Source organism: Schistocerca serialis, chromosome 11, assembly GCF_023864345.2.
Source record: "Schistocerca serialis cubense isolate TAMUIC-IGC-003099 chromosome 11, iqSchSeri2.2, whole genome shotgun sequence".
Taxonomy (NCBI): domain Eukaryota; kingdom Metazoa; phylum Arthropoda; class Insecta; order Orthoptera; family Acrididae; genus Schistocerca; species Schistocerca serialis.
Window position 1 is genome coordinate 67,604,168 of NC_064648.1, and position 22,180 is coordinate 67,626,347.

Genomic DNA, 22,180 nt, shown 5'->3' on the forward strand with positions numbered 1-22,180 from the left:
CTGGACAGAAACGAGGTTACCGGCCTGCAACACAAGTAGATAAAGGCATGGAGGTGTCGGCAGTTCCCACACACTATACCATTTGCGGTACCAGCTAATTGCCAAGTCTGCCACAAGAAGCAAACTCAATCTTGCACGGTTGCCACCTAAACAAGATGCTGTACAACATCATTTGTTGCGGACTTACCAACAAAACCAAAGTTGGATGGGAAACTGGAAACTTCCTGAGAAATGGGGCTGGAATCACAGTGACCCGTTATAATGAGACAAGGTCCAGCACCTGAAGCACTTCTTCACATTGTTTCGTGCTCATGCAAGCTGAACTGTGGCGGAGCGTGCTCCTGCAGAAAAGTGGGTTTGAAATGTTCTTCAATTTGCAATAAATGTATTGGGGTCAACTGTGAAAACGTGCCAAAATTTTAACATGAAGGCAGTGAAGATGATGTTATGGAGGATGTTGAGGAAACCGCTGACGAAATCAACAAACTTGCTGCGGCTGACTCGCATTTTAAAGAGGTCAATCTGGGATCAACTATGTACAGACCCTGAATCTGTAACTCAAGGTATTTCTGGTGACACTGGGGAACCTGGCCCATCAAAATGTTGGAAGTGATGCTCATATCTGTCTCGAGTGCACTAAAGTGCGATATTACAAGTATTACACACCCAGAACTGTCAACATTTTTTAGTAACTGACAATGCATTTTAATTGCTATAAAGCTACTTATTTTTAATGTCAACTGTGTGGCTTTTATACACAAGAATAATTACCTACATAATTAGGTTGGCTATTGCAGGTAATAATAGTTCAGTTTCCTGAGACAATTTATTTTGTGTGTGTGTGTGTGTGTGTGTGTGTGTGTGTGTGTGTGTGTGTGTGTGTGTGTGTCTTAATTATGTATTTTTATATTTATAGTTTTACAAATACCTGGGCTGAGGTGGCCCATAGTGAACTTCAGGCAGTGATGTAAGAATCACAATAGTTGGGTGCCCAGCAATCCTCATGTTGCATACAGAGAAATTGAATACCTGAAAGTGAGATGGAAAAATTCCAACATATAACATGATGTATAATGTATTTATACTACACAAACAGAAACTGAAAAAATAGTGTTCAAAAATAAGGCATCTTGCCACCATGCTCAAAATTTGAAAAATTGGTATTTTTTGAGGCGCTGTAGCGCCTTAGATATTGGGAGTAGAAAAAAAAATGGCAAGAATCAAATTTGTAGAGAATTTTGTGCTCTTTAAAAAAGAAAATAGACATTAAAGCGATAGGAGAAAAAAATGAGATATTTTGAAAAAACTGGAAAAGGCCAAAATTTTCCAAGCTGCAGAAAGTTTTCCCAAGCGAAATTTTGTTGGCAAAACTCGTTTTTCTAATCATTCCAACCATATGAATGAGTGAAAAAAAACTCTTCTACCCCACCTTTTGCAAGGTATATCTGCTATTTGACTGGACTAAGCCCAAACTTTGTTTTGTAGCTATTTTGCAGTAATCTGTTTCTTTACAGTGACTAATACCACGGACACTGAGGTTCCCTCCCATTATGAACTGTTCTGCTGGGTACATATCTATCCAGTGTGTTGCCAACTGTTTTTAAACCTGAGCCAGAATTCACCTACATGCTCCTGACCTGTGTACAAAGTTTCACGTTTCTCACTGTGATATCACACTACTAATTTTTTTTATCTTTTTTACTGAACATTTATATCTTTCTGCTTGTTTTAGATGTCCTTTGTACTTTGGTAATCATTGTTGCCACAACCACATGGTCACTGATACCAGTTTTGATGTGGAAATCCTCAAAGAGGTCAGGTCTGTTTGTTGGTATTAGATCCAATATACACTGGTGTTCAAAATTAAAGCAACGAACATAAATTTTGCAAGGTCACATTTATTTTGCCTAAAAACAGTATAAATATGTTATAGTAAAGTAGAAACAATGTAAAAACCACAGAAAGTAAACCAATGCAACAAACATAATGGTAGACACAAATTATTTTTGTTTTTTCCAACTCAACAGATTTTCACACACAGACAACTCGTTAATGGCGTCCATATGGGGTGTGAACACCTCTGGCAGCAATACGGGCCTGACATCGACGGATCCTACTGTGAATGAAGCCCCCAGTGTCATGTTGAGGCAATAACACCCATTCTTCTGCAGAGCTGCTCACAAGTCTCGGAATGTGGCTGGTGGATGCTAACGTGACGCAACCCGTATCCTTAGTGCGTCCCAGACATGCTCGACAAGATTCAAACTGGGAGGGCAAGCACGTCACAAGATGCATACAATATCTTCCGTTTCCGAGGAAACTTCAACCACTCGTGCTCTACGATGTCTAGCATTATTGCCCATCAACTCAAAGTCCTGGCCCAGAGCACCTCGTAACAACTGCACACGAGGTCCCTAGATCTTGTTACGATACTTGACAGCAGTTAATACTTACCAATTCACCCATATAATTCCATTAACAGGTTTTCAAATGGCCAACATAATCCCTGCGTATACCGCTACGGATCCTCCTCGGTATCGGTCTGTTTCCACAATGTTCGGATCCCGAAATCGTGTTCCACATTACCTCCAGATGTTAATCAGACAAGAATCACTCTCCAGACAAAATCGAGACTCGTCTGTGAAAAGAACGCTGGCCCACTGTTCGACTGTCCAGGAGGCACGTTGACGACTCCCCTCTAGATGTTCTATTCTGTGAGGACTCGTCATAAGTACACGTGCAGCAAGTATCCAGCCACTCTGCCGAAGCCTTCTGTACACTGTTTGCCTCTAGACAACACGTCCTACGGATTCTGAGAGGTCAGATGCTTGTTGCTGTTCAATACTAAGGTAATACCGTCGTATTCTTACAGCCAAACAAAGGTCCTCTCTTTCTGATATCACATATGGTGGGCCCTGCCCTAGTCTTTGGGATACGGTTTCGGTCTCTCTAAACTGACACTAGAGACGAGAAACAACAGAACAATTTGCAAGTAAGCCACTGCGTCACATCAGTTTGCAATTGTCCTGCTTCACCTCTTCCAACAGCCCTCCATCCGAGTCCGGCTGGCGTCTTCTCTGTGCCGTACTGCATCATCTGTGACTGTGTACATGGCGATTGTGGATACTGACTACCCGGGAAACTCCACTCTGTTTTAAAGGTGCACCGATGTCATCACTGGCGTGTTTGACCGTTGACCGGAATGCGGTCTGCCGTGCAGAACACGATTGCACGGACATCTGTTAACAGTTTGAATGTGTATATCTCTAACTAGACACAGGGCAGGGAAATAGCAGTTTTTTGTTTTAATTTTGGACACCAGTGCTTTTCCATCATGAGTGGGGTTCCTAACTATCTGGTCTAGATAGTTTTCAGAGAAGGCATTTAGTAAGGTTTCACAGGATGTCTTATGATTACCACCCCTAACAAAACTGTAATTTTCTCAATTAATTGTTGTACAACTGAATTCTCCTCCAATGATTACAGTACGATTGGTGAACTTGCGTACAAGTTACCTGAGGTTTTCTTTAAAGTTTTTGGTTACTTTAGGTAATGAGTCTGGTGGGCAATAGAAGGATCCAATTATCTTTTTACGTCCACCCCTGAGATTGAGTCTTGCCGAAAAAATATCACGTGCTTCAATTTCTACTTCAGTGGATTTGAGTTTCTTGTCTACTGTGACAAATACGGCACCTGCACTTCCCATTTGCCTACCCTTTTGATATATACTTAAATTTTCCCCAAAAACCTCAATGCTATTAATTTCAGCATCAATCAGCTTTCTGTATCTAGTATTACATGAGAGTCACTGCTTTTCACGAGTGCTTCAAACTCTGGCACTTTGTTAGGAATGCTTCAGCAGTTTACCATTAGGATTGTAATACTCTCACATGTGGGAGGCATTTGTTACAATCTTACACTGATACTTCTGGGTTTCCTACAGCTATCGTTATCTGGACTAGATGGAGAGCTGACTAATCTAAAAAACCCTAGTGTGCATGCTACACACAGTCAGCTACCTGAGTAGCAGTCTCTGATGAGTAGTGCACACCTCACCCACTTAGGGTAACCCTACAGTTCAAGTCCAACAAGGCACAGCCTAACTCGTCACACAACCTTCAAAGTCTCTGGTTCAGTCCTTCCACTCCACTGAAGGTTCTCAATCAGTTCTGGGGACAATGCTGAAAATTGTGAGCTTAGCTGAACCTGCACGCACAAGGCCGGTCTTCTCAACCTCCTATGCCAGTCTCTAAAATGACCCAAGAATGACCCCTGAGCCCAGATGACGGGCATAATTTGTTCCAACATGCACCACAATCTGCATTTGGTTGCACGCTGTTCCCTCAATGGCTGCTGGAATGAGCCTCTTCAACATGTTGAATGAGGCCTCCAGGCATACACACTGTGTGCACCTGGTGACCTCTCCTGTCCCTCACTGCCACTTCCCTAAGGCAGGGGTCTCCAAACTTTTTAGTCCGCGGGCCACATTGACTCCTCCACGAAGTCACACGGGCCGAGATATACCTAGTGGGATTAAAGCGCCCTAGCACTCCACGAACACCGTAATATAAGGCTAAAAGAAAGATGAAATTGCAAAAATCTAAGGTTATGGGAATAGTTAGCACTAAAACGAACTATGATTTTTATTTAATTACATAATTTTGATTGGTGGACGTACCTGACTGAAATTCTGGCGTATTTTATTCTGGCGAATTTCACCGACAAAAAAGTATGTCACTGCACATTCTTCACGAAAGCGTCCTCCAAAGTTAACGAAATCTCAAAATCATTGTTAGCAACACTATTACTGCAAGACGTAACAGAGGTAGAGTATCTCAACGCACTGTTATTTCAAGCGGCGCAACAATAAGTTTAGTTATGTAGTCTTGTAGCGAGTAGCAGAGCCAGAGCATATATTTGATAGTTCTGTTGCGTGATTGTGTCTATGTTGCGAGTATCTCACGGGTTTTTTAGTGTTTTATGCACTGTACTAGCAGGTGAGACGACGAAGTGTGGGACAATTCAAAGTTTGAATTCGAAGGGGCGAGGAAAATAGAAATACGTATAGCATGACTTGAGTATTTCTTCACTGTATTTTTTAGTCGAACTACAGTGTAATTGCATTTAATTTAGTAATTAAAGTACTTTAAAAATAAATTCATTGCATTTTGTTTAGGCAGACTAGTCCCTAGTTTTATTAGTATTAAATAGCACAATTTTATTCTCAGGTTACAATCTTTTGTGAAGTTCTGTACAGATATGGAAAAGAAACGAAAGGTTGACAGTGAATGAAGAATTTTTAAAGAGCAGTGGGGATGTCAATATTTCATGGTGGAGTCAAGCAACAAACCAATGTGGATTATTTGCAATGAAGCAATATCAGTCTTCAAATAATACAATATTAAACGTCATTACGAGCCAGCTAACGCGGGCTGGTTTCGGCCCACGGGCCGTAGTTTGGAGACCCCTGCCCTAAGGGATAACACAATTCACTGTACGTCTGACCTGCCAACGATTAACAGACCCCTAACCTTTCGTGTTTGCCTCCTCTTAACAAAACAGGTGAAGAGAGTCTCACTGGCTCAGTTTCAGTGAAAGACAGCACCTCAAACTTGTCAGTTAGGAGGGCCATTACAACACCCTGAGTCCTCCCTGATAACCGTTACTATATTACTGCTCAAAAGAAGAAATTAATGGTTTTACAGCTGGTAATATTAAACTCGTTTTTATTGAACTAGTGTGTGTAGCGTCTGTGTTTGTATGCCTGTGAAGTACAATATTTTGTGCAACGTCAATGACCCCCACAACGTACGTAATTTCGTACACGTAGACAAGTCACTCTCGTGGTGTGGATGCAGCTGCCGACTCAGACGGTTGCTGTAAAACTTTTGAAATGTAAGAGAAAGAAAACTTTTATAGGATCTTCTCGAACTGGAACACTGCCATTCACACTTGGTCATTCGATGATTGTCTGCAAGTGAAATGAGTTCCTTTTAGCAGAGAACTCTTTCTCTATGCTTTTGACCGTGTTACTGAAGCAGGTTCTACAGCAAACATCGACAACCAAATGTTCGAAGTCCTATACGAGCTTGTAGTACATAATACTTCGTCACAGAATCCTTTGATCAAAATTAAACACGCGCAATTACCTTCGAAAAACAACAGACTGTATTATGGCCATTACTGAACTCCACATTAACATTACATATCGCTTGTGAATCTCAAGAAACACAAATTATTGAATATGGCAGCTAACAACACCCGTTTCATTGCACACACACTTCTTACACATCCTCTCGTTACCCTGCATTACAATGAAGTCCAGTCACATTCCAATTTTCTTTCTTTTATTCACTCGCCACAGAGCAACACGGAGTCTAGGAATAAACATTTCACTCGCGCAGGCAAAATGCGCCACCTCGCGATTTATCTTCACTTTAAACCAATAACAATAGAAAGGTCGTGGAACTGATTTTTATCCGCTAGCACGGGCCAAGAGATATTATACTGTCTACCCTGTGCAGGATGCCTAGCTCTACCACTGACACGCCACTCGCAGTCAAGTGGACAGGTAATGACAGATCCTGTACTTTCTGCAGAGGGGACAGGTTCCACGGGAGAGGAGAGTACTCGAGGTACCTCTCGTATAGGTATCACAGGTACGACTCTCGGGAGCTTTTCCAACACCGGGTGCTTCGGCACACTGTCTTCGACGGAGTCAAAACGTCGTCCCTCCGTGTCCCATTAATGGCGAGGGAAGAGAAAGAAGTCCAGCAGAGCCGCATCTGGGCTCTAGGGAGGGTGAGGCAACGCCGTACTCGGCCGCCTGCTCCCGCACTGATGGCGTCGTGTGGCACAGCACAACATCACAGTGGAGCTTCCGGGAACGAACTATGTCCAGCCACACCCATTTGACTCTTTTTCACTACCCCTCTATACCATCCAGGTAAAACTGTGCATTCGTGGTTTGCCGGAATGGTACGAACTGCCTGTGGATAATTCCTCGAAGATCAAATAAGACCAGAAAAACAGTCTTCAGTCTAGATTCGCTCTGCCAGGTATTCTTCGAATCAGGTGATACGTACCTTGTGCCTTTCCAAACTTTGGCATTTCCTCTCGAAGTCATACTGACAACACCAAAGTCATACTGACAACACCAGCTTTTGCCTTCAGTAACAACGCAATTGTTTTTCCAAACACACTTCGGAGTTTCTGTCGAAATTTCCACACAACTCACTTTTCGGTAATTAGTCTAGAATCTGGGCACCGACGACGTGGAAACATTTCTCGTTTTCGAATCTTTTGTAACTGTGGTTTGAGTGGTTCTATAAGAAAGGCTTAACTAATTAATAACCAGACAAATCTATAACCAAGAATTAGGGCCTGTAAGTTGTTTCACTTTTGTCACATTTTCATCGACTGGCGGCTCATGGCGGCATCCGTGTAGACCTACTTGAGCACATCAAAGGTTTCTGCAGCAGCTTTTCCAAGTTTGAAGCAAAAATTCACAGTGTAGCACCACTCCAGAGTATGTTCCGTGCCGTACGTGATGACACTACTTCACAAAGAACAGCGTGCTCACCCTCCACAGGCCCACACACGATTGCAGAGGGTTACGTTCTGTTCGTGAAGGTCCCTTCCGTAACTCCCAGCCAGTCGGCCTCCCCTCCATCGGTTTGTCTGGCTTACAGTAAATCAGTCCTACTACTTTTTCATCATATCCTGTATGACTGTACAATCTGAGAGGTCACCAAAAGACCCAACTTAAAACGAGGCCTCTGGAGTACATGGCACTCCCTGATAACTAATGCCAATTCACACGTCATGCAATGCGACATTCGCAGGTCGTCAACGGTATGGGAGGATAGGGGGAGGAGGGAGAGGAGTGGGGGTGCAGTACAGAACTGGGCTAAACGTCACGTCACGTCCCCGTAAAGGTTTCACGAGAAGTTAGTTTTAACACTAACAATTCTAAGGTAGGTGGGGTGGCGCATGTGTCGTCATTATCTACTAAAGGAAGTTAACCCATTTTCACTGCACTCTCACATTACAAAGCGAATTATGAGCTTTTCTATCTTCTTAATAAGAAGCAAAATAATAATTTTGCTTCATTTTCATGTCAAATCACAAATTTTCCACGATTTCTTTTTACACTGAGTGTTCTTCCGTAAGTGTGGTGAGACATGTAGAAGTGAAAAATGATTTACATTTTTACAATACCAGAAGAGAGTCGATGCAGATTGAATCTCGCAATAGGATGTGGTCATAATTTTTTGGCTCTTTAGTGTATACCTTCTGCTGTTCAGCAGCCCCTTCTCCTTTTGAGTACTGGCTTGCCACCTGAGCTCTTGATATTCATACAACTGTTTCTCTTATCTCCAATGGTCTCTCTGATTTTCCTATAGGCAGAAATTACATTGTCTAGTCAGTGTAACGTGACCAGCTATCAAAAGCCTAAAAAATGCCCTTTTGCAGAGTACACCACCGTGGGACGTTATTACACAACAGCCTCCTCCGACATCATTATGAACTGTCTGATGCCACCCTTTTATATACATCCGTGTATTTATCATATGATTCACTGCTTCCTAGAGCCTTTTATGTGTATCTTTATAGGTATCGTTCGGTTCAGTTTGTCCAAAGAACCTATTCTTCTTTGTGAAGATGTATAGAATATTGTGGAATGACGTACATTCTCATGATTGTTAATAGATTGTTGTCATTGACAAAGTAATGTACACCTGTCAAATTAAATATCAGATCATAAAATTGAAGTAATAAATGTTTATCAACAAATATTAAGAGGCTTCGGACATGTTAGCATAAATAATTAACACCTCTAATTGCCATTAATTGCAATTGGTGAATTAGCTAACACAAAAACCTCATCCTGGTTCAAATGAAAATAACTATTACCCAGTGATGTAATTTCATTCATTATTCATTTTTATGTCATTCATTGTAATTAATGGTGCTTGTAAATTATGCAATTAATTGCCTCTTGTTATTTACATCACACAAATTTACAAAATTCCGGTAACTAAGAAAACACGGGTATTTAATTAACTCAATCTGGCGAAGCACGATGTGTATACTTCGATCAAATGTTAGCAATAAAATCCATACAGTCACTAATTACGAAATTAAAGTATAATCAAAATAATTGTTGAAATCAGATTGTGAATTAATTCACACACCAAAAGCCAAAGATGATGATAAAAGTAGTATATTATTCTACATCATATGTTATAACCTGAACAAATGTAACAGCAATTATTTAGATGAAATTGTTTTTAATTGTAAGTTACATTTTGTAATAAATTAACAATGATAATTGTTAAGTTTGTATATAAAGGGACTCAGTGAGGAGGTCAGTCAGTGTTTCGTTTACTTCCGGAGTCGGTGCAGTTTGGTTGTGAACTAATGTCGATAAATAATTTTGTGAAGCTCGAAACTTTTGTGATGTTCTTATCAATGAACCACAGGCCGACACAAGTTAAGTATTAAATTATCCAAGAAATTGTTATAACATGCAAGAAGAGAGTAAACGAGGTTCTGGAAGGAACGGACAGGGTGTGGACGTATGTAGGCTCGAGTGCCTTTGCCAGCTGCACTACGATTCCCAGCTGAGGATCCGAGGAGTGAACACCCCGACCGAGACAGTCTCACAGGTACTCTACTGGCTTCTGGCTTTACATCCGAGAAGTTCGGTGGCCGAGGGAGTACGGTAAACTGATCTCTGAGCTCTTTGAACTGCGCACGTACATCTACATCTACAAGACGACTATGCAATTCACATTTAAGTGCTTGGCAGAGGGTTCATCGAACCACAATCGTACTATCTCCCTACCATTCCACTCCCGAACAGCACGCGGGAAAAACGAACACCTAAACCTTTCTGTTCGAGCTCTGATTTCTCTTATTTTATTTTGACGATCATTCCTAACTACATAGGCTGGGCTCAACAAAATATTTTCGCATTTGGGAGAGAAAGTTGGTGACTGAAATTTCGTAAATAGATCTCGCCGCGACGTAAAACGTCTTCGCTTTAATGACTTCCGTCCCAACTCGCATATCGTATCTGCCACATTCTCTCCCCTATTACGTGATAATACAAAACGAGCTGCCCTTTTTTGCACCCTTTCGACGTCCTCCGTCAATCCCACCTGGTAAGGATCCCACACCGTGCAGCAATATTCTAACAGAGGACGAACGAGTGCAGTGTAAGCTGTCTCTTTAGTGGACTTGTTGCATCTTCTAAGTGTCCTGCCAATGAAACACAACCTTTGGCTCGCCTTCCCCACACTGCAAGCTGCGCGATGTGTCGCACTGTCCAGCTGGCAGATTCCACTGTGCACAGGAAAATCGAACTGCCCGTACGGATGCCCACAGTCCCCGAGGATCGGTGCACACTCGGGTCGATCCACTGCACCGTGCAGAATGACGAGATCACCTGGAGGATGCCACGAAAACATTTTCCAGGCAATAATACTGCCTCCTCTGGTCTGAACCACTGTAAGATTTGTTGCAGATTATTTTCTTTCAGAAGTTTCACGTTGGCGGAGCATAACATTTAATTCATCTGAAAAGGCCACCCGTCACCACTCGTGGTAGTCCGACTGCGGTACCGGCATGCAAATTCCGGCCTGTGTCGCTGTCGGACGACATTCGGCACGCACAAACCGGGCACTCGCTGCAGAGGCCCGTACGCGGCAACTTTCGCAGAACGGTCGTCGAGGAGACACTGTCAGTAACTCCTCTGATAATTTGTGTGGTCGGTTGCTAGACAGCTGCGCATCTGTTCACCTGTACACACCTCCACAGCTACTGTTCACACGTCATCTATAGCCTCTCGTGCACCACAGTTGCGTCACCACAAGTTTTGGATAGCCCCATTTTTCCATACACGGTACACTTTAACCACAGTCACACACAAACGCTTCTCAAACTTAGCCAATTCAGAAGTGCTTCCACCGTCAGTTCGAAACCCGAGGATCACACCCTTTCGGACGCCCGATAAAACGCTCCATTTCCGCATTACGACCCACTGTATACACCCTCCACTGCTAGTGCTGCCAGCTACCTTCGGAGTGGGTACTGCACGCTGATGTCTAAAATATGCAGTTGTCGTATTAATGTGACTGGACTGTGTAGGTTTGCTCCAGTCATTTATGCTGCCACAGTCTTGCATTTATGTTCTAATAATTCCTGCTTACACACGTCTGAACTTTCAGTCAAGCATGTTTTACACATCTCTTTTCCCTTTCTCCTGCATTTTTTTACTGTCCTCTTTTTATCAATTCAATTCCTCCCGAGTAATCTAGGCCCTGTTTTCTCCATATCTAATCCTCGCTGCCTTCACTTTTCATCTCTCAAAGCTACTCATTTGTCTTCTGTTTTATTTCTTTCTCCACGTTTCAGCCAATCGTTGCCTAACACATTGTCTGAAACTATCAATAGCTTTCAGTCCTTAATTTATGTATGTCACACCACCTTAATTTCTTACCTTTCTGCAGTCTCTTCATTTTTAATCTACAGTTCATAACGAATATCTGCTCCTGGAAAAAAAAAAACCATAGAATTAATTGAAGCACAGCTTACCATTTTCAGTGCAATGAAGAAGATATAAAGTAATATCTGAGCTGACTAAAAGAAAACGGTATTTACATTTTAAAAAATGAGAGTGAGCAATAGTTAAGTCTAGATTTAGAAGAAAATAAATAAAGAATAAAATTATCAACGATGACTATTTTCAATTTAATATCACTAAAATGAACCTACACTACTACTTACCCACCACACCTATTAAAGGCAATCAAAAGCTTATATCATGAAACAAAAACTGTAATAAATAAGAGAGCAAAGGACAAATGAGATAAAAATCAGTCAGGGAGTGAGACTCATGTGTTCTTTCATCCACTCTTTATACAACTAATATTGACAATGTCATTAAAATGGGCATTATCAGATAATTATCCTGCAGTTAAATTATGTAAACAAATTAATCTAAGTGCTTTAATATTTGAAGAAGATAAATAATACAAGAAAGTGAAAAAGTAATATGAGAAAGTGAACACAACTTCCAGTTAGCAGTTATACCATATACTCGCAGAAATGAAAATAAAACATGACCTCCCTTCAGGTACACCAGTCACCTGGTAAAAGTCTTTAGGTGACACCATTTTGATGACTTTTGCATTGAAGAGGATACAATGATGAAGAGAACACCACCCACTCCCCGTTCAAATCTCTGATCCAGGCAGTAACTGAACCCAGATCACTGGCATGGCATTAAGCTGCACAAAATTCAAGCAATATGCAGAACAATAAACAGCACACTTAACTATAAAACCTGGAAAGATACAATGTCTTTCATGAAATTATGGTGAAACTATTACTGTTGTATGTTGGATAAAAAAGTACAATGATAACAAAATACAAATAGCAAGGATGGCAGGCCTTGGCAGCCAGCAGTCATGGAAAGTGGTCGAGAGAGAGAGAGAGAGAGAGAGAGAGAGACATTTGCGTGAATTGTGTGTGTGTGTGTGTGTGTGTGTGTGTGTGTGCGTGCGTGCGTGCGTGCATTTCTGAAGAGGGCCTTCTGGCCGAAAGCTTACACGTATACAATTCTTTTCGTTATACCTGTCTGCGACTTAACATCTCTGCTGTATGATGGATAGCAATCTATCTTTTTCTAACATTAGCGGCATAGATGAGATTTTTAAGGAAAGGGAACTGCTGCACAACAAGATTAAATAAAGAATGAAAATGTTAGAAATGAGTTTAATGTCAGTGCTTGTAATGAGGAAATAACTGAATACAGAGGGAGGTGGAAACAACATGTGAATAGAATGAAGGATGGAAGAGTAACTGAGATAATCCTGAACTGCAAACTGAAAGTAATCAGAGACAAACGTCAGTTGAGGAAAAGGTGGACAAACTTCACAGAGACAGAACAGGCACAGGCCTGTTCCCCCACATGTAAGACGACGGCAGTGAACCTGTGTCCCTGATGTCACTTATATGTTTCTTTGATTTAATGATTATGTAATATGAGCTGAACAAAAAATTGTAATCACTATGTCTTTACCTTTGTGCACGAACACACCATGTCACAATTAGCAGCAAGAGCTCTAGCCACCTGCTGGAAAACTGATTCACAAATTGACTGCAGGCTCACGATAAATAGACTGATACGAGGACACACAGGGGACCGTCAAGGGCCACCACTGACCCTGTGGGAGAGACTGACGATTGGGCACTGGGAGCTAACCGTGACTGCCACACTTATACCCATTATTATTCAAGTTCCACTAATTACAATTTCAAATATCTTCATACTGTACATAATCGGTCAGTCGGTTAATACCTAAACATTCTACAGAAGATACCACATAAGAAACAGTCAGTATAAAGGAAATTGGCTAGAGTGTGATCGATCCATTATGAAGCCAGAGGTAGAAGTTAGGTCGAAAGATGATATTGCTCAGAGATGGTGGAGCAAATACATGTGAATACCAAACAATGGTTGTGGCAACTGATCAGTGTGTAGCCTAGTGAAATGTTCACATTCATGGAATATTTAAAAGCACTTCACTATTTTTATCACACACATCATCATAAAAACTGTATCTCCAAACCAAGTTCAGAAAATAACAAAAGGATAGTTGCTACACACTATATAGCGGAGATACTGAGTCGCAGAAACGCACTGTCAGAAAGATAATTTCCGGCCAACAAGGCCTTTGTCAAGCAACTATCCTTTTTATCATAGTGTTAAGATACATCCTGGATTTTCCATTGTTTAAACTCAGAAAATGTTATGTTAGATAACAGACCAGTCTGCAATTAGTATTTTGAAACATTAAGCACATATATCCCTCAAACTACAAAAAATTCGAGGGATATCCACTATGTAACTTTTACCACAAAATTTACTGGAAACTTAGCAGAATTGAAGAAAAGTTACTGAGTATATGCTTACAGGATCACAAATCAATAACTCGACCAATGGCATAGCGGAAGAAAGCACTCTTTTTCACCCTTTACTACATCTACAAACACAGGGTCTGTCACATTAACTCTACATTAGCTTGTATTACTTCAATACAATTGTTGTGTGGACACTATAACAAAGGAGTGCAAAGAGGCCCGAGGAGAAAGTAGCAGGCCTCCCATTCGCAGGATTCAAAGTGGTTCTACGAAATCAGATCTGACAAATTCCTTCTGGTGTTGTAAAGGGTCATACCTAAATCTTCTCACGGACCAGAAGTAGTCTCTTCACTCATTTCAAAATAAAACACCATCCGAAGCATTCCATTGCAGTTACAGCATAACACTCTGCCGAGGTCAGCAGTGTCGTACAAGTGACAGTTTGGACCCCTGAAACCTACCAGTACTTAACGCGAGTGTAGAGCAAAGAATGGCTCCAATCTAAAACTGCCACATTAGGTATGTCCACATAATACAAAATCCACAAGGTGATAGCCAGCTGACATATCCAGAGAGTGTGAGCTGCTCAGATCTGGTGCCAGTTTTCTTCACACACAAGTACAGAGCTAAGAGGATCATCATAGCAGCTCAACACCTCAGTGAATGTAGCAGAGATGCTAAGGAGTGTGCTGCCTTGTGAAGCACACAGTAAGCAGCAGCATAAACCGAGACGAGGAAATTTGGAAGATGGAGGGGACCATTGCGAATCAGTTTGACATAACAGAAATGTTTCTTTGGGTGTAAGAGAAAGAATACAAAAAATATTCAAGCCACTCATAAAAACTTGTCAAAATAATAGCTTTTTGGAAAGACATACAAGGTACGCCACGAGAGATTTACATAGTGCCCCTGTACCCTCACATTTTTCACAGTATGAGAATGTACTAAAACACACCAAAGTAACTGTCAGAGATTTGTCTGTTATCAAAAAACAGGTTTTGGAAGACTTATTAATACCACTTTGCTAGTTGCTGGAGGCACTAACTTGCCCACCACTGCAACAAACCAAAAACCAGATGAAATGTCACAAAATTAAAAAATTTACATACCAACTATTCAGTTTTCTTAGTCACCACTGATTATTAAAAAAGGTGACAAAATTCAGGCAGTGACTCCTCACAGGTAAAGAACAAAGATGTTAGTAGGCCCACTGCTTATTACCTTACATATCACACGATGTAATTTTCTCGCAAATTAGCAAAAAATGTTCAAAGTGCCCACCACAGAATGCAATGCAAACTTTCGCAGCTCGCATCATGTGCCTCTTTCTTTTGAAAGTTCAGTGCCGTAGCCAAATAGCGTCACAGGCTACGGACCCACTGTTCGACCGTGTGTCGGCCACTGGTTTGGCAGACAGTACTTTCCTACTGGCTCCACAAGTAAAAAGCACAGGTAGGTAAGGCCAGTGGTGATCAAAGTGGCCAGACACAAAGGCCTCGTCGTTCTCATCTCCTGGAGAACGTAATGAGGCGTTGACAAAAATTTGGAACTGGGCAGTCACTACACTGTGCATCGGCCACAATTACCTGTCATATTGCTAAACGTGCAATCTCTGATTAAAGAGGAAGAATGTTCATCAGAAATACCAAACATATGTCCATTAAGGTGTTTGGGAGAAGAACTGACCACGGGAGAGGAGTATCCGAGCAGGTCCAAATAACTACGTCACGCCACTGTCAGTCACATTAATGTGAACAACTGTCAAAAGCCCAAATACCCATGTTTCACAGTGCGGGCAACTGAGGGGAGTGGAGGAAGAGTGTCTGTGAGGTTCTGGAAGGTACCAGCAGTGATGCGGAACCTGCCAACTCCAGTACAGTGGCCAGCTGCACTAGATGCCTCAGTCGAGGATCCCCGGTGCGAGCAGCCCAACGGGGACAGTCACACAGATTCTCGACTGGGTTTACATCAGGGGAGTTTGGTGGCCGGGCTAGTACAGTGAACTCTTCCCGGTGCTCTCTGAACGCACAATTCACACCGTGTGACACGACGCATTGTCCTGCTAGTAGATACTTCCTGCAGAGGAAAAACAAAACTGCACATATGGACGGACACAGTCCCCAAGAATAGATTTATAACTGTGTCGATCTATTGTGCCTTCCAGAGTGACGAGACCAACCGGGGAACGCCACGTAAACATTTCCTAGACCAGCAGTCATCTACACTATTTTGCTCCAGAGCCGACACCGGCTTGTGGGGCACCACACTGTGATGCACATGTACAGATTTTAATATTAATTAAAGCTCGGCACGGTTTTGTAATTTAGTGGAAGTAGGTACACATCAATGAAGCAGACACTTGTATCTGAAGAGAATAAGTAAAAGAAAAATTTCTTCATCATTGCAGTGTATGAATAAGTCTATTTCAAGTGCTCTGGGGTATACAATAATTTTGGTCTTTCTGTCTTGTGCAGAAAGATTTTTCTGCTGTCTCCCTCACAAAGCCTGCACATATAACAGATTCCAAAGCATGCAATCTAGCAGCTCCAAATGTTTTCCCGTGTGTCTGTCTTCTGATTTTGACGCACGTGTCCGAGTCACCCACAAACGATCGAGTCGTCGCTCGCCTGGTGATCCTCGCTTCCTCGAGAAACACCTATTTCTTTCTTTCTCTTGCGTGGTCGGTAGGACTAACAACTGATGCTTCTTTCAGTATGATTACTTTTAAAGAGAAATCAACAGCAACTGTACGAAGTTTCAGCTCAATCGGATAAACTAATTAGTCTGCTTACACACAAAAATTATTGTACAGGCTACTCCTTTTTGTTTAACTGTTACACAGGACTACCAAAATGTGAGAGCCTACAGAAATCTCTCCCTACAGAAGAAGGACTGTCTTTCCCTCAGTACATTGTTGGTGGAAAATTTCTGCAGACAATGCAGGTCTTTTTGTGAAATCACACATAAATTGGCCTATTATGTTTTAAGATTATACAATCCTAACAAACAGACAAACATTCAATTTTATTTACAAGTTTCGTAACCTACATAGATTAGCGTGTTATCAGCCCCCAATGACTGTGTAGTAAGAGTGCAATAGGTCAGTTGCCAGCCCACAAGTACATTCAGAACTCATCACGCTGACTTACCTGTTCCACATTGCTACCATCCTCGGCGACCACAAAGTTGTGACACTGTAACTGCCTGACGAAGTATTGTAGCATTGTTTGTACGAGCAGATGATTAAGTGATTAATAACAGTAATTGTACTTATAATTAAATGCTTTATGTAATATTACCACTAGTGTTCACTACATGTTTTGAATGTCAGTTTTCTTGCACTCACTACATTGCCTCAAGATAGCCTTCATTAATTTAATGCTCCTTGCTACAAATAAGTGTCACACATTTGAAGATGATGATCTCTGTACTACACATTTCACAAATGCATGTAACTTCCATATGAAAATTTATATCTTATGAGCTGATCAAGGTGAGCGACTGGGGCGGGGAGGGGGGGGGGGGGATGGGACACAGAGAGAGATAGAGAGAGAGAGAGAGAGAGAGAGAGAGAGAGAGAGAGAGAGAGACAGCCCTTACTTCCTCTAATCCCTCCCGTTGTTGCACTACTTATTCCTCTGCCCCTGAGGTAAGCAGTCAAATATTTTTAGCTCACAAACAAGTTCACTCTGTCAATTAAAATTAAGCATATATTAAAATATTACTATCTCTCTCAATATTCTTCTTTTTGACTGTGCAGGAAAGGTACACTCTTAAAAGTTAGTCGGTGTTTTTGGATTCCGCTGTTGGTTGCTTGGCTGCATGCAGCCCCTGGGCTGAAACTTGACCACCACTGCCCCAGACCGTAGCACTCCCTCCTCCAGCCTGCACTATTCTGACAATTGTTGCAGGGTGTTTGCTTTCAGACGTTTCACATCAATGGAACACAAACTGATTCATCCAAAAAGGCTACCTGCGACCACTCAGTGGACGTCCAGATGCAGCATTAGTGTACAAATTCCTGCCTTTGTCACTGCCTAGCAGCAGTCAGTACAGGTGCAAGAGCCTGGCACCTGCTGCAAAGACCCGTGTGCAGCTTCATTTGTTGGGCAGTCATTGAGGAGAGACTGTCTACATCCCCTCGGTTTATCTGGGTGGTCAGCTGCTCGTCAGTTGCACGCCTATTCACCCACACATCTCTGCAGGTGTCGTTCACCCGTCATCTACGGTCCTCGATGCACCAGTTGTCTTGGTGCCAGTTTTGGGTAGTGCCATTTTGCCATGCACAGTACGCTTTAGCCACAGTGTCATGCAAACAGTTTACAAACTTAGCCATTTTTGGAAATCCTTCCACACTTGGGCCAAAAGCCAATGATGGCGATGTTTTGCACATTACACAAATTGCTGCGTTTCCGCATTACGACAACTGCACTCACTTCTGTATCACCTGGACAAGCTTTACATACCCTTCACTGATAATGTTGCCAACTGCTGTCCGAATGGTTATTGCACTAAAACTGAACAACCATTTGACTGTATATATCTTCTGCACTATCTAGATTTCAGCTTTTATGCCATTATCGAGTACAATGCTCAAAGTTCTTGGACCGTTAACATGTCATAACTGGTAAAATCGGTGCAAAGAGGGTAAACAAAACTAGCACACACCTTTTAAGATCATGCGCAAGTCTTGTTCACCTGTGTGCATGAGGATAATGCCTTTCTTTGCACAAAGCATGACAAGAAAATGGTTTCCTCATTTTAAGGAGGATCACTTCAGGAAGACAGTCAGGCTTTGACGAAGATTGTTATACACATTAATCCGTAATGATACACAGCAGGATATTCGAGAACTGCAAGTGTGATTAACTGTGATTATCGCACCATCACGGGGACGACAAGCTCTACTCTAAAATTACATAAATCAGTGGGCAGCCTTACATGCTTTCTCTGCTTGCTTATCATTTGGCTCGAGAGCAAAATCAACAACTCCTATAGTCTATCATTACTTGTGACAATAAATGGAGTGTTTATGCTAACATGGGGAAATGGAAATGAGCGAATGGCATCGTCGGCCGGGGGGGGGGGGGAGTCATTCGGGGAAGTTCAGCCGCCAAGTGCAAGTCTTATTTCATTCGACGCTAAAAGAAAGGAATGGTTAAAGCAGAACTCGCCATACAATGACTGGTGTGCATCCACAAAATATAATGTTATGCATCTGGTGGAACAGCAACAGTGTGGTGTGCTACGAATTTCTTCCCCGAGATTTAACAAGCACTGGTGAAATTTACTGCCAACAACTTACATGTCTTGCAGAGACAATCTGAGAACAACAACCAGAAAGACTGCATGAAAAGATGCTACTCCACGTTAACACCCACCCGCATTCTGCTGGTCTGACAAAAACACTATCAGGAGTTGAACTTTGCTGTCATTCCACACCCACCTTTATTCACCTATCTTGCACACTCATATTTTTACCTTCTCCAGATGAAAATGTGCTCCAAACATGGCTCATTGAGTTTTTCGCCTCAAAACCACGATTTCTAGTGACAGAATTGAAAAGTTATCCCAGCCCTGACAGACTTGTAAATACTGAAGGAGAATATATTACCGATGACAAAAGTCTCCGTTATGTGTATCTTGTATTTATCACACTTCTGGAAAAATGATATGAACTTGTGCATCAACCCAACAGTACACTTTGTTGTATCTTGTGAGCACAATTTTACATTCTTGATTATTTAAACAAGATGCAAATATTGACACGTTTGCAACTAAACATCTGATTGGATATTTGTACAGCTTTTTTCAGATGACATCATTACAGATCACCGCATCATCGGTAAAGAGTCAGAGATTATGTTGTTTGGAAGGTCATTAACACAGTACATGAAGCAAAAGTACCCCAATACAATTCCCTGGGGCACATCTGAAGTAACTTTTTATTTCTATGAATGACTTTCCATCTAAGTTTACAAGCAACATCCTCCCTACCACGAAGTCTCTGTCGAGTCGCAAATTTTACATATGATAGTGCTTTTGTTAATAAATTTTGGTGTAGTACCGAGCCACTTGTTTTTCAGAAAGCTTAAACATGAGAACAGTGTGACTTGGGCTGTGCACTTGTGAAGGATTGTTTCCAGAGTTCACTCTGTGTGGTATGGAGAACATTGCAAGGCAGTCAACAGGAGACATATACAATTTAGGAAACAACATGGCAGTCAGGTCACTCAGAGTGGGAAAGGAGTAGCCAATTCAATGAAGTAGATCCAGGAACCAGAATAAAACTGCCGAGGGCAGGGCACAGAAGGGCAGGCAGATGGGGAGGGAGGGGGTTTAGCGGGCAGAGTGGCGAAGAGAAGGTGTTCGAGACTTGTCCATAATCTACTACATGTTTCCTGAAATTATTTGACAGTTTTAGTTTATATAACGTAAAGTGTGTATAAAAATGGTGTGAAGATGAATATTAGGCTACACTACAGGTCAATTTGTTACCAGAAGCTTTATTTGCCATTCACATTCATTGACTTTGACAACAAACAACCAAATTATCACTTTTAAACCTAAAATAGAAGAAATATGATTTAGGTGTAGCTCTACAAGACTCTACCTGATCAATTAATGATGAGCAGGAAGAGACTGGGAGGGGTGGGAAGTAGGGAGGGGGGCTAGGGGGGGGACAACATACCACACTAATGACTTTTCTTTGTCACCACAACTAAGATTTCCGGGAACAGGTGGGGTGGAGGGATGTCCAGTATCGCACACTAACCGAAAAGTGTGCTGAGTGCTGCAACAGTGCCTGCTAGTTAACTAGACAACAGGAAGTTCAAGGCTCCAGTTTTGGCTGCTACCCCACTTACGGCCAGTGGTAAGTGAATTTTTAAGCTTATTTTGAATATCTGCCAATCTTACAATAGCTTACCATAAAAATGAAATCTGCTACTGAATTAGTTATAGAAGCATTTCTTTGTTATTATCTGGAGTCATTTTCGTGACATCAGTTTTGAAGTTGAGTTTTTCTTAAGGAAATACACAATTGGTTTTTCATATTATACACATTTTATTTGAACATCAGAAGAAACAGTCTTCTGTGAGGTAAGCTAAAGTATTACAGTGTCGTTTCTTACATATTAAATATGTTATAGCCCAGAAACATACCACTGAACTACGACCACTAACAGGGCCATATTTAGTTTTGGTTCCATCTTCGCTATGCTTGGTGCCAGAAGTAGACACACCAGACCTGCTTTTTCACTTTTAAAAATATATACAAATTATTTGTAATACAGAAATGATCTGCATTATGACTAAGCTAACAATAAGTAGGCTTATTTTAAATATTTCTCTTATTTCATATACAGGGTGTTTCAAAAATGACCGGTATATTTGAAACGGCAATAAAAACTAAACGAGCAGCGATAGAAATACACCGTTTGTTGCAATATGCTTGGGACAACAATACATTTTCAGGCAGACAAACTTTCGAAATTACAGTAGTTACAATTTTCAACAACAGATGGCACTGCGGTCTAGGAAACTCTATAGTACGATATTTTCCACATATCCACCATGCGTAGCAATAATATGGCGTAGTCTCTGAATGAAATTACCCGAAACCTTTGACAACGTGTCTGGCGGAATGGCTTCACATGCAGATGAGATGTACTGCTTCAGCTGTTCAATTGTTTCTGGATTCTGGCGGTACACCTGGTCTTTCAAGTGTCCCCACAGAAAGAAGTCACAAGGGTTCATGTCTGGCGAATAGGGAGGCCAATCCACGCCGCCTCCTGTATGTTTCGGATAGCCCAAAGCAATCACACGATCATCGAAATATTCATTCAGGAAATTAAAGACGTCGGCCGTGCGATGTGGCCGGGCACCATCTTGCATAAACCACGAGGTGTTCGCAGTGTCGTCTAAGGCAGTTTGTACCGCCACAAATTCACGAAGAATGTCCAGATAGCGCGATGCAGTAATTGTTTCGGATCTGAAAAATGGGCCAATGATTCCTTTGGAAGAAATGGCGGCCCACACCAGTACTTTTTGAGGATGCAGGGATGATGGGACTGCAACATGGGGCTTTTCGGTTCCCCATATGCGCCAGTTCTGTTTATTGACGAAGCCGTCCAGGTAAAAATAAGCTTCGTCAGTAAACCAAATGCTGCCCACATGCATATCGCCGTCATCAATCCTGTGCACTATATCGTTAGCAAATGTCTCTCGTGCAGCAATGGTAGCGGCG

The 22,180-nt window shown here is 41.8% G+C and overlaps 1 protein-coding gene across 2 annotated transcripts in view; it reads right to left on the bottom strand.

The window, feature by feature from the left end:
• Positions 1–22,180, bottom strand: part of LOC126426855 (uncharacterized) — a 69,833-nt gene that overhangs the window by 41,958 nt on the left and 5,695 nt on the right. Inside the window, exons 2-3 of one of the 2 annotated variants that reach the window (XM_050088879.1) lie at positions 11,507–11,558; positions 929–1,029 (exon numbers count right to left, since the gene is read on the bottom strand). In XM_050088879.1, the coding sequence (XP_049944836.1) occupies positions 929–947 (19 nt within the window). In that variant the 5' untranslated portion in view covers positions 948–1,029; positions 11,507–11,558. The remainder of the gene's footprint in view (positions 1–928; positions 1,030–11,506; positions 11,559–22,180) is intronic. The other variant, XM_050088877.1, reaches the window with a different exon arrangement.